Source organism: Scardinius erythrophthalmus (assembly GCF_964197995.2).
Source record: "Scardinius erythrophthalmus genome assembly, chromosome: 13".
In the NCBI taxonomy this organism is placed as follows: domain Eukaryota; kingdom Metazoa; phylum Chordata; class Actinopteri; order Cypriniformes; family Leuciscidae; genus Scardinius; species Scardinius erythrophthalmus.
Genome location: NC_138233.1, coordinates 36,116,805 through 36,131,064, shown reverse-complemented (window position 1 = coordinate 36,131,064; position 14,260 = coordinate 36,116,805). Strand labels below are relative to the sequence as shown.

Below are 14,260 nucleotides of genomic sequence, written 5' to 3'. Positions count from 1 at the left end.
CCTGCAGTTTAACCAACTCGAGAACCTTATTTAGCCGAAAAGGGTTCTTGGTTCTTGCTGCAGAGAGCCGTTGCAGAATATGACATCCTAACACAAAGCAAAAGATCCTGAAGCTGTCGGGCATCAGTGGCTCTGGTGACAGCAGGTTTGTCCCCCGTAAGATAGAGACTCGTGTCTTCACACTGAGAGCTGTTTAATTCTGCTCTCTAAAAAATACCTGTCTTCCTGAACCTCTCATGGCCCCGTAGAGCAAGAGCAGCGGTAAACACTTTCTTTTCCATTCCAAGTGGCTCTAATGTGAAGTTTATATGCTAGGCTGTGCGTCTGCAGTGCGCTGACACTTTCATTTGGCGAGCTGAATGATATGACCCCTAGCTCGGCACAATGTAGGCTCCGGTGCGGCTCCACAGAACTGAAGGGAGGAGAGGATGGTTGAGCTTTCGACTTCACGTCACTCTCGCAGTCGGTCAGGAGCAGTCGCCCTGTCTCTACTCCTCTATCGGAGTATTTATTCCCACATCTTCTGTAGCTGAAGTGACATATTGAAGCAGAATGGAGACAGTTTCAGAGCAACAACTCTCTTTTGACCCAAATTGCTATTGTAGGACTGTCTCGCCGAAGGAAGGTTTAAGCGCTTCCCATTATAGTTGAGGCAGTGGAGTTTGGGTTTGACCCCACATCATGATGTAAGCATGTATCAGATGAAACACTTTGTCATGGTACAAAAATGTATATTTATATGGTCCTTCGAGGAACCCCATGTGAAAAAGAGATAAAGAAAGAAATAAAATAAACACAAGGTATAACCACAGAAACATATCATTTAAAAAGAAGACGATAAAACTTTTGTACTCCTACTATATTCATCTGTGGTAGCACCCGTGGGAAAGTGTACACTTCTGAGGAAGACAGTTCTGGGACATATCCTGCACCTTTGACACTATTCTCAATGCACTATGATTTATGAAGCACTAATTATCCATCTTGCATACCATTTAGGAGAGATGAAAAGCCTGTTGGGATGCAGAACTAGTTTTGTCTTATACACTACCAGTCAAAAGTTTGGGATTGGTAAGATTTTTAATGTTTTTAAAAGAAGTCTCTTCTGCTCTCCAAGGCTACATTTATTTGGTAAAAGAAATTAAAAAAAATAAACAGTAATATTGTTAAATATTATGACCATTTAAAATAACTGTTTTCTATTTGAATATATAGTAAAATGTAATTTATTCCTCTGATGAAAGCTGAATTTTCAGCATCATTACTCCAGTCTTCAGTGTCACATGATCCTTCAGAAATCATTCTAATATGATGATTTGATGTTAAAAAAACATTCATCGTTATTATCAATGTTGAAAACAATCGTGTAAAAAAAAACAGGATTCTTTGATGAATAGAAAGTTCAAAAGAACAGCTTTTATTTTAAATATAATTTTTTGTAACATTATAAATGTCTTTAACTTTTGATCAATTTAACTCATCCTTGATGAATAAAAGTATTGATTTATTTTATTTCTTTCCCCCCCAAAAAAATAAAATAAAAATTCTTACTGACCCCAAACTTTTGAACGGTAGTGTTTAATGTTACAAAAGCTTTAGATTTCAGATAAATGCTGTTCTTTTGAACTTTCTATTCATCAAAGAATCCTGAAATAAAAATGTAAATAATTGTTTTCAACATTAATAATAATATTAAATGTTTCTTGAGCATCATCATTGAAATCATCAGTGATTTCTGAAGGATCATGTGACACTGAAGACTGGAGTAATGATGCTGAAAATTCAGCTTTGATCACTAAAAATAAATTGGTATAATATTTCACGATATTACTTATATTACTTTTTTTTTTAATCAAATAAATGCAGCCCTGCTATTAAAAACATTAAAAATCTTACTGATCAAAAACTTGAAAATGGGAAACTCAGTTGTTTATCAAGCTTGATAGCGGTTTAATTACAGATAGTGATGTCTCCATTATTAATAGAAACAGTGAGGTGGACACTGTGGGCTCTGTGTTCAGTTGTTGTCTTGATTCACAGTTAATAGCACTCATATTATGACTTATCATGATAAAAATCCACTATATTTAATGCCATTGGAGTCCCAGCTGTGACGGTTTCGCCCTCAGATCTTCCTCTAAATGAATCTGTTTCAGGAAGAGTACAAATAACAGAAGGAACCTGCCAACAAATCAGTGTCCCATTATTAGCAAAACAATACTATTTTCTTTGGAGAGGGATGCGTTTTATGAAATAAACCGCATGAACGGTAGCAAAATTGAAACTGTGAAACCCAAGAAGTGACAATTTGCTCCCTTTCTACAAATTGTAGCGTTGACTGGATTTGTCAGCCATTCAACCCTGTTACCCAAGATAATATCTAACATCTATATTCAGATTCTGATATGCTGCGCTTTTTCTTTTCTACTTTAGCTCCACAACATCCCACAAGAGTTGATGATGAAGAAGATCTTAGTCTTTATTATATAGTCTAGATGTGTATTTGAGGGACTATGGGAATATGATGAGGGAACAGCAGTAAACACAGCCTCATATTCTTCAGCTGGTATATGACCGCACATAACAATCATTTGATATATAACGACTCCCATGATAACACAGCACATAATGTTGCACATCCACCATCACATTTAACAGTTTCCAACACACACACACAGTGGGTTGAAGGCATCCTTTGACTTTATTTAAACATCAGACTAGTCCAGATGTAAGAAATGCCACGGACACTTCTCTTTCAGTTGCCAGGTTTAATTCTCCACTCACCAGATGTGTGTTTGCTCGTGTGTTGGCACTGAACACAAGTGCTTTCTGAAAAACAGCCCTGCCATAAACTTCTTTGGTGATTTTTAAGGCTCTATTATTGTGGCATTTAGCGACGGTCCTACGAAGTGCCCATCTGTTCCCGTTGGTGCTCTGGAAGGAAAGCGCTGGGACTTTTTTGCTGATGCAGTTGTCGTCTATGTTGGCACATGCTGTCATTATGTATGTTCCCCTTGACGCATTCAATAATTCTGCAGAGGAACTGCAATGGACTGTCTGGCCTTGTTGAAACTCTCAGCTTCGAAACCGGACGCATCTGTATTAGGGCAGCCCAAGTGAAAAAAAACGATTCGAAAATGTATTTAAAATACATTTAAGTATACTACAGATCCATATTTACTGACATATCGCTTGACACTTACTGATATAAATACAATGCACATTTCTTAATATTAAGCCTAAAATGTTTTTAACATCACAATTAGGAAGGATAGTATGATCTCTGTAAATTATCAAGATATTTAAAGTGTGCCTAGTGTTTACTTGCAATAGTTCCACTTTAGCATGGATATCTTTGGTCGGACCTCAGCACTATTTCCGGATAACTAAAGCACATTTAAATACAACATTAGTTAATAGTTAAATATGTCATTTTGGTGATCAGAGGTAAGTTTAAGGGATGAAATGATTGACTACAGCGGGACTGTATTTTGACTGGAAACACACGGGAGAGCAGAAATGCCTGTCATGTGCAGATTTCCCCGTTCAGGACAAATGTGGAGAGCGCGCATTGTGAATGCAAAGTGTTTTGGTTCGCTTCTTTTCACATTCACACAATTACATATTGAATTTGTTATAGGTTTGCATACAAAGCTAATACACTGGATGCGCTTCCTAGTTTGCGCAGTTATGCAGTTCTTTGACGTTTTATAGTATAAATAGTGGGAGTAGTGTGTTCACATTGAAAATTCCCACAAGAAAAAGTGCACTTCAAATTAATTAAAAAGTGTGAATGTTGGACACTCAACTGTCACAGCTTTAATTACATAGCCAAAGGCGAGGGCAATCAGATCTGATGCTGGATGACAAAATAACATGATGAAACTCAAACGCTAGACAGTTAGAGCAAGTATACCATACTCGGCTTACTGCAGATTAGCAGAAAACTTACTGTGAACTAAACGCATAGGGCCTCATTTATTAAACGAGGAAATCTAAGCAATTCTTGCCGCTCGTCGTTCTCAAGTAAAGCACTGGACGTTGACTGGAGCTCTTTTATATGTTAATGATATTAATTAGGCTGTGTTTTATCCAGAGCTTGTCTCCTTAAAGTAATTAAAAATGGGCTCCAAGGTTTTAAGAAAAGATCGGCTTTTATTCTAACTCCAAATTTAATCTTTTCAAGTTTGAGTGCAAGTCGTCGGTGAAAACCCCTCTGACTGTAGCTTTCATTCATTTAGTTTCAGCCGTCAAGACAATTTATATTTTTTTATATATTGCATCTTATCAGTGTGCAGTATGCAATATCATTCACGTACACACATTTGAGAAATGATCGCAAGATCAAATCTAGGACGGTTTCTACGCTACATTTTATAAACATATTATATTATGTATAATTCACCCAAAATGAATATTTCTGTGAGAAAAAAATCTAGTTTTCAGAGTTTTAGTGTCAGAACTACATTAAACTGCTATATATAAAGTTGAATATAATGTATAATAATGCAATGAGGGAATATGTGTGTGTCCTGATAATGCCAGATGTCTGATGTTACCAGTAAAAAGTGGCCGACATTATTTTAAATACATCTAGTCAGTGAAAGAGTTCAAGCATATATTTCTGTATTTTCATCTTCAGAATGATGAATATTGTTATTCTGGTGTCTCTATTGTCCTGTGCTTTGGGTTTCAGCACCAAGTCCAAGTCTATTCATTTACACTCACAATATAAAACCAAATTCACCATTTTAATCAACAGTACATTTTTTGTTAACCTTTTATTATGTCTTGGCGTATCGCAATAATATGGTATCGTGACATGAGGGTATCGTAACACCCTGATGTCTGTAATTCTGTATCATTTTGCTGTGTGACATGACCTGATACCCGACCGTATGTGTTTTTCTTGTCTCCCTCGCACAGCGTTCCAAAATAGCAGTGTACGAAAAAATGTGGTCGTACATGAAATCGGCCGAGCCCTCCGTCTTCGCCAAGACCACGCCTGACGGAGTGGCACGGGTACGAAAGTCGAAGGGCAAATTCGCCTTTCTTCTCGAATCCACCATGAACGAATACATTGAGCAGAGGAAGCCCTGCGACACCATGAAAGTGGGCGGCAATCTGGACTCTAAAGGCTATGGTGTGGCGACCCCCAAAGGCTCAGCATTAAGGTGGGTGGAATAATATAACAATATTCTCCATGTTGTTATAGTATTCCACCTACCCTGATGTCCTGTGTTGTCATTTCCTCTCCCCCCTCCCCCTCCCCCACCCCCTCTATTATGACAAAGAGGTAACGGTATAATGCATTTTGATTGTTATTTGATTCACAATGATGCTTCTGATCAGTGCTCTCTTCTTTAAATGTTTGTCTTCTTTTCCAGTTTTTCAACCAGATTTTTATCATTTCGAGTGGCAATCATTTCTCATCTGTGTGCGTGTGTGTCTGCGTCCCCTCCCGTCTCTCTGCTGTCCTTCTCGTCCTTCGATCTTTCTCTCGCTGTCTCGTGTGGCTGTCCTTCCTGACTGTCGTGTTGTCACTTTTAATTTAACAGTTCAACGGTTTTTCAATTTAGCCTGTAAAAGCTGCGCTGTCACTTGTGACGAATGTTAATTGCATGATGTTTGTTGTTGTTACTTTTCTTCTCAATGACAATGTCCCCATCCCGCACACTTCAGTTTGAGACAGCGTAACCCTCCATGCCACCTTGACTATTTAACACTTTCTTTGCTCTGAGCGTCTCTTACCTTCATATTGGTGAAATTCTTAACCAAATTGTGCTCTTTCAACCATTCTGATTATCTATAATTGACTCTCAGTAGTAGTAGCTCACCGTATTCAGTAACGTTACCATTACTACTACTATGCTAATGCATTAGATTGCTCACAGACCTGTGCATTTTCTTACAAGTTATGTTTTATTGTTTCAAGAAATGCTGTTAACCTGGCAGTTTTAAAACTGAATGAGCAAGGCCTGTTGGACAAATTGAAAAACAAATGGTGGTACGACAAGGGAGAGTGCGGCAGCGGGGGAGGTGACTCCAAGGTCAGCCTCAATGTCACCGAAATCGGGTACCATAGTGCAGAGTAATCGGCAAGCCTGTTATTCCTGAACCGAGCCAAACCAAATCCAAAGACAAACGCATCCTTTCAGTGACCCCACACATTAATGTGCCATCTGAGAGAAAACCAGAACCCTGACTTGGCTAACGGAGGAGAGAAAACGACCAGTGTGATTTTGTCCTACTGAGGAGAAGTGCTCTTACTTTAGCGTAGCGCTCACCCACAGATGTTAGCGACGTCAGTTAGCAGCTGGAGCTGCGCTAGCTCATTAGCCACGTTAGCGCCGAGACCGGTGAACTGTTCGTGTTTTAGGAATCGTGGGAAACGTCCGCCTAGCAGACAGTGAAGAGAGATCTCAGATTGCCTTCTCGCTTCGCTTCTGCTTGGCAGATGTCCACGGACGGTAACCTGGTCTTGCTAGTTAGTTTTCTTAACTCGGGTAGAATAACAATGCTACTTATCACCAATTCATGCCAGACGTTAAAGCGGAAGTGTGTAAAGTCCCTTTCCAAACCTAGTAGAATCAACCTACTAGGGGTGTAATAATACATATCGTGTCACAATATATCGCAATACTAAAATACAACAATCTGTATTGTGAAGACTTCACCCAAAATGAGTTTTAGTGTCCGTGCTACATTAAACTATAATGTTGAATATAATGTATAATGATGCAAAGGGGGAATATTTGTGGGTCCCGATAATGCCAAATGTCTCATGTTACCAGTAAAAAGTGTCCGACATTATTTTAAAAACATCTAGTCAGTGCAAGCATATTCGTCTAAAATAATTGTGTATTTTCATCTTCAGAATGATGAATATTGTTGTTCTGGTGTCTCTATTGTCCTGTGCTTTGGGTTTCCAGCACCAAGTCCAAGTCTATTCATTTACACACACTATATAACCAAATTTACCATTTTAATCAAGTTATTTTTTGTTAACCTTTTATCATATGTCTTGGAGTATCGCGAGTTCAGTATCGTGACACGAGGGTATCGTTACACCCCTAGTGTGTAGAGGAAAAATCATTGTAACATCCACTTCAGCTTTAATGTCTGACAGAAACTAAAAACCTGTAGGTTTAGTCTCATCAAGGCTGGTAAGAGAAAACACTGACACACACGATGTGATCTGAGTCTTGAGAGGCTATGAATAGCACATGTACAAGAGAATTCCCATCTCCACATCAATCTGAACACAGGATCAGAAATCCACTCCTGCATCTGATCCTGGCTGTTTTTCCGCGCTCCTCGAGGGCGATGTTAACCCACACAGCAGGGGACGTGTCTTATTTTCTACTCGTGTGGAGGTGAAGATTAGCTGACGTGCTACTCTTAGACTTTCCAATTCATTTCACATTGTACAGAAGGGCCATTTTCTATGGAACTGTTGTTGTTGTTGTTGTTGTTTATTTTGAGAATAATAGTAAAAATGGGGACACACATGATGAGGGCTAACTGCTCGTTCACGTGTGTCCCGGACTTCTCCATGAAAGTGTAACGTTAAAAGCCTCATTTTCAGGACCTTCAATTTTGCAGGAGCACGGATGTAGTTTGTATAATAAATGCAATATAGAGTAGACATTTTCTCGACATGTAAAAAGGATTTACGTAACCACTAAAAGCATTTCAATTTAAGTGAAATTTCTTGCAATCTACCAAAATAGTTCCGTGTACATTTGCATAACATTTATAATTGTAAATGCTAGCTTTTTCACCACTTAACAATATAAAAAAAAAATGTAGTGCTTGAATACGTTGTATAATCTCAGTTTTGAGGTTGTTGGGAAGTTTTTCATTTGATTTAAAGTCAACATGAAATGGCATTCGCCGCATTGTATGTATGTGACATTTCTGAGTGAAATTTTGTGATTGTTGATTGTTCAAATCAACTATGTAGGGCTGTTGTTATTTGCTATTATTACTATATATATATATGAAGAGTTCAGATGCAAAAGCCTCTAAGTGCCATCTGAAATTTTCTTCTAGAATGATCATTTTTAAGCTTGTATATTTAACTTCAGTAATTTCACCCAAATGGCAATGAAAATTACATATTAAATGTAATTTAAGTGAAATTGCTGAACTTAAATATTCAAGCTTGATAAAAATAATCATTCTAGAAGAAAATTTCAGATGGCACTTAGAGGCTTTTGCATCTGAACTCTTACATATATATATATATATATATATATATATATATATATATATATATATATATATATATATATATACACATACATTACATTAACATTAACCAGAATTAAATACTGCACTGATAATAATTGCATACTAAGATTTTAGAAAGGCTGGAATACTTAAAACAGAAAAAGGTAACCCAGGCTCATTGGGGAAAATGTGCAAAACTGCAAAAACATAACAATACATAACACTTTTCTTCATATTTTCTGACACAATAAACTTGCTGGGTGCTCACCTGGTACAGCCGTGCACTAGAGATGTGGAGCACTCAGGTACGAGTCCTATGAAACACGAGGCATAATTAAAGCTAAAATGCTAAAATGTCATGGTCTCTTCAGCAAATGTGTTTTTATCTCACGTTTGCTTTTGTTTACACTATTGGTTATGTTTAGGGTCGGGTTTAATGTAGGTGGTACATTATTTTCTAGGGCTTTTTGGGGGTATAGGGGTCTATAAATATAAATACACACACATGCATGTATATATTTAAGAAACATATTTATATGTATATATAAATATTTATATATAATATAAATTATCTATAAAATATATATACAGTATACATGCATGTGTGTGTATTTATATATACAAAATTATACACCGTACACACACATATATTATGTAAACACAAACTTTTATTTTGGATGCTATTAATCGTTTCACAGCCCTATTTTTAGTGCTTTTAACTTTTAGCACCACTTACCAGACATTTCATTTCTGAATCGCAGCATTACATATATATTATATTAATGCATTTGGCAGACGCTTTTATCCAAAGCGACTTGCATTGCATTTCAAGGAACACATTTACATTCTTATCAGTTATTGCTTTCCCTGGGAATCGAACCCATGACCTTGGCATTGCAAGCACCAATGCTCTACTGTTTGAGCGACAGGAAAGCTAAAAATATATTAAAAGCAACAAAATAAACGTTGCCAGATTCACATTCATTCGTCTCAGATGAAACTGAACAGGATTTCAGCGCCACTGCAACGCGTGAGAAGCAGCATAATATCATTTTGTGCCGCCACAGACATGTTTTCCCAATGAGCCTGGATTGGAAAAAGGCTCATGCCTTCATTGCAAGTGTGTATGGAAGCTTCTTTCCGTCACAGAATAAAAAAGAAAAAAGGTAATTGCGACTTTATCTAACAATTCTGACTTTTTAAGTCAGATTTGCGTAATATAAAGTCGCAATTGTGTGTTATAAAGTCAGAACTGCATGTTTATATCTTGCAATTCTGACTTTATAACACGCCATTGGGAGATATAAACTCACAATTGCAAAAAAAAAGTCAGAATTGCGAGTTTATATCTGTATCTGATATCTTATATCTTCAATTCTGACTTTATAACACGCAATTGCGACTTTATATCTCGTTATTCTGAGAAATAAAGTCAGAATTGCATGATATAAAGTCGCAATTGCGAGAAAAACAAGTCGCAATTATCTTTTAGAATGTTTTATTCTGTGGCGGAAACCAGCTTCCATAAGTTTGGCCTATAGGTGACATCTTCCAAAAACAAAAGCCGTTTCTGAGGCGTGCAAGTCTTCACATTTTGTTCAAAGAGAACATACACAACCGTGCCCAATTAGACCAGAAATGTGTATTCAGCCAGAACATAATGATTTCATGTTGACTTAATTGTCATTTCCGGAAACTTTTTCATAGTTGTCTAATTCCTGAAAATGGGGCCTAAAGTCTTTTTTAGCAACAAAGGAGCAGGTTTTTCAGTGCAATCAAAAGCATTGTGCCCCCTGCCTGTGGATGAAGGTGAAAGGTTATGTGAGCTTTCATAATCACCTTCTTTGTTCCAGCTCTCTGTTTTTGCAGTTTGCAGTGATTTGAAGCCCCCATTAGTCGGCACGCAGTGGATGGGCTAGCTCTAATGATCTAATGCAGTGAGTCTACAGTGGCGCGTCTGGACCCAGCTGTGGAAAAACACAACAAACAGAGAGAAAAACAGGAGAAAAACCCACATTAAGCCACCTGCAACAAACAGACATCACGAGTCCCACAGCCCGTTCTCCTCTCGGCCCCTGCCATCCTCCTGGCTGCTGATAGGTTTCCCACTGCAGTCGCTCTGGATAATTACGTTGTTAATCAATGTCTCTCCCCAAGCTAAAAGAAATGTTAGGACCACAAAGCTAAATCAGCAGCAGGCATGAGAAATGTAAAGAACATTTAAGCGACTAATTATGTCTAGACGAGTGATGGCACGGCTTTCTATTATAAAGAAAATTTTCTTTCTCTAAAAAAAAAACAAAACAAAACAGTCTATTATAGTTTTTAGAAAAATCAATCATAGCAGTTTACATAACTTTATTTTAGAAAAATGTCGTTCTGTAGCGATAATATTTAGGCTAGCAATGCACTTAAAGTCAACATGAAATGACTACGGGTTTATTACGCAACCCGTAATAAATGTGATATTCAACAAGAAAATGATTTTATTTCAATCAGCAAGAACTGATTGCATATTGTGGAAAAGTGATTTACTTGATTAGGGTTTACTTTGAAACAATTTTCACTCAGAAATTGTTAGTATTTATTTATAACATTACAATATACAAAATCAATTGTGCCGTATGGAAGCTTAGAAGTAAAGAAACTAAAGTAAAGAAAAGAAAAGTAATTGCTACTTTTTTTTCTCTCACAATTCTGACTTTATTTCTCGAAATTCCAAGTTTGTAACTCGCAATTCTTTTTTTATTTCTTAGAGTTTTGAGTTATAAACTCAGAATTGCAAGGGGAAAAAATAAATCAGAATTGTGAGATAAAAAGCCACAACTAACTTTTTTATTTTTTATTCTGTGGACATTTCAGAGGTGGAGCAGGTTATTGCATTGTGATGAAGGCAAATTTTGATTTCATGTTGACTTTAGTCATCTGAAACACCTGTAGTGTTATGCTAACGGTGTATAACTACCCAAAAACGTCCGCCACGTCAATTTTTGATCACAAGTAGATTGTTTATTTACAACAGTCCCAGCTTCGTTAGCCGCTAATGCTAACGTCATTCACAGTCCCCGTAGCCACCGATTAGCAAAACGTAGCAATACTCCAGTAGGCAGCGTTTAAACACCCGAACACAAGGTTTCCTTGGTAAATGCTTTGACTGTTTGTGTGTACGGTCTTGTTTACTTTTTGTGTGTGTGTCTGCTTGTTTGGTTTCTTTGTGCTCTCCGCCTATAATCCGTTCACAGAGTCCTAACGCCAACTCTCCTCAGCCTGAGCAAAATACTACTGGTAGTTTTCGTTGGTCTGTCAGTCAGTCGAGGGTTCCAGTGGAGATCCACATTCTCAGATGATCAAATTAACCACGAAGTTTCTCTGCTTTTATAGCTTTTATCTCTTCAGAAACCTGCCCGCTCTTCTCTTAACAGTGTATGCCGATTACTCAAAGCGATACGGGTAGGTCCTGGCACACTAGATTAGCCCTGGTGAATGGAAGGTACTAGTCAGAATGCCTGCCACATGTGTGTTGATAATGGCCAGGAGCCCTGCTTTATCGCTTTGTAAAGTATGAAGTAGTTAAGACTTGAATAACATAAAATAACATAATATAATGTTATTTATGTTATTTCCCACGTGAAGAACTCCTGTAAACCTTGCAGTATTGAAACTCAGTGAACAAGGCATCTTAGCCAAGCTGAAAAACAAATGGTGGTACGATAAGGGTGAATGTGGAACCAAGGACTCGGGAAGTAAGGTCAGTCGCTGCAGGTCTTTTGTACTGATTCACAAAAAATTGCATTTTGACATATTGTTCATATGCAAAGAACAAGCCAATAGTCAATAGCTTGATTTAACTCATGTGTAAATGTAATAATTCATGGCCACAGATAAGAAAAAAATAAGAAAATAAGGCATGTGGCTTAGAGTTTTGCACTATTCCCCATGCATTATTATTTTAGATGATCAGATCATTTATGAAAAACATTTTTCTGTTTTTTTAGTTTGTTTTTGTTTTTAGTATTTTATCCAATGAATGCCTTCAAATAAAGCCGTAATGATAAATCTTGTAATGGGGAATTAGTTACAAGTGCAAATTGATCAACAGATTAGATACATTTTTTGCATACCAATTGTCTTTCTTGCTTATTTTTCACTTGATATAAATGACACAATAACCATTATGCTGCAGTTCTTACTCACCAAACTTCGAATTTAAAATTTGATGTATTAGTGTTGTTACTTATTTGTCGAAGGCCTATTCGATTAGTCGTTAACCACCAACGTCGTGACGGATTTCATTAAAGGAGCGAAGGTGGACTCGTCTTGTTTAGAAAGTGAAGTGAATTTCCAGAGGAGTCGAAATGCAGCAGTAAAAACCATCTCTATAAACGGCAAATAGTGTAATACTAATGGACAAATTTTTAATGGACAAGTTTGGGGGGTAAACTGCAGCAGAATGGTTGGACTGATTCTTAAACTCAGTACTCTGGTGTAGAAAATATGTCAAAATATTAATTTGAAGGTTAAAGGATGGAAAGGCAGTTGTTTAAAGTAAGGTTATTAAGTCAGAGGTCTGACCTGTACGTAACTGACCAGCTTCCTCAGATACATGAAGAAGCCAATGAGAAGATCAGGTTAGAGAAAACATCTACATTCACCAGTTATGGTCCAGATTGACTTTAACTTACATTGAGCTAGAGCTTTAGATGAGCCGTATCATAGATGTAACTCCCCATTGGAATCTAGATTCCTCTTTTAGCAGTAGAGATGTGTTTGATATAGTCAGTAGTCCTGCTTGATAGATGAGCTGTAGAGTGTGTGTTTTGTCACATGACTTCCACTGTCAGATTTGCTAACTATGTGCCTCGCTTCTCTTAGGACAAGACAAGTGCACTGAGCCTGAGCAATGTTGCTGGTGTCTTCTATATTCTGGTTGGTGGACTAGGGCTGGCCATGATGGTGGCTTTGATAGAGTTCTGTTATAAGTCCCGTGCCGAAGCCAAACGGTTGAAACTTGAAAAGAACGCACAAAGCTATAAGCCGGCCCCGCCAGCCAACACGCAAAACTTTGCCACGTACCGAGAAGGATACAACGTGTACGGGACGGAGAGCGTGAAGATCTAACGGTAATGCTTCTACGCCGCCTGAGTGTGTGTGTGTGTGTGTGTGAGAGAGTGAGTTTGTGTGTGTGCGTGTGTGCCAAAGCCGGAGATTGTGTTTGTCCTCGCAATGTCATTAATTCCAGATAATGGAATCAATTGGGAAGTGCAGCGTTCTCTGGCTGATTTTTTCTCTCCTAACGCTGGCTTGTTTTCAAACGGTTGCATCAGTCAGACTGCGATGGAAACACATTCTGTTAATATTTGTACTCTGGCAGGAAATAGTGAAAGAAATCCATGTTCTACATGTGTATCGTTTGGCACAGACAAAAAAACAAAAAAAAAACAATTGGACAAACCAAACCAATACAGTAGAAGATTGGAGGAACAGACCCGCCATCATTATCATCTGAAATCATTGACAATAATATCAAATCAGGACATATATTACAATTATTATTGTGGTAACACTTTACAATAAGGTAACTACCTTAGTTAACATGAACTAAGAATGAACAATACTTCTACAGCATTTATTAATCTTAGTTAATATTAATTTCAACATGTACTAGTATGTTATTTAAATCAAAGGTTGTATTTGTTTACATTAGTTAATGCACCATGAACTAACATGAAAAAACAATTAACAGCTGTATTTTTATTAACTAACATTAAATCAAATGTATTGCTCATTGTTAGTTCATCTTAGTTAATACATTATAGTCCAGGTGAAAATTATGTTCACTTTTTCATTAAAGCATGAAACTTGGTACACATGTACAGTTTGCGGCCCTGGACATTTTCAGAGATGGATTACAATGATACCATATACAACATCATAAAATGTTCAGGTGAATAGTTAATGGTGAATTCAGTGACATTGTGAGAAGGATTATAATGAAATCGTAGTATCTGAGAATATCATCTGAAGC

The 14,260-nt window shown here is 37.4% G+C and overlaps 1 protein-coding gene across 2 annotated transcripts in view; it reads left to right on the top strand.

Moving 5' to 3' along the window:
- gria3b (glutamate receptor, ionotropic, AMPA 3b) overlaps positions 1 to 13,353 on the top strand; it is a gene marked incomplete at both ends in the record, with an annotated part of 146,837 nt that extends 133,484 nt beyond the window's left edge. The window contains 3 exons of one of the 2 annotated variants that reach the window (XM_081383316.1): positions 4,927 to 5,174; positions 11,869 to 11,983; positions 13,108 to 13,353. In XM_081383316.1, the coding sequence (XP_081239442.1) occupies positions 4,927 to 5,174; positions 11,869 to 11,983; positions 13,108 to 13,353 (609 nt within the window). Of the gene's footprint in view, positions 1 to 4,926; positions 5,175 to 5,935; positions 6,051 to 11,868; positions 11,984 to 13,107 lie in introns of both variants that reach the window. The other variant, XM_081383315.1, reaches the window with a different exon arrangement.
- Positions 13,354 to 14,260: the final 907 nt, after the last annotated feature.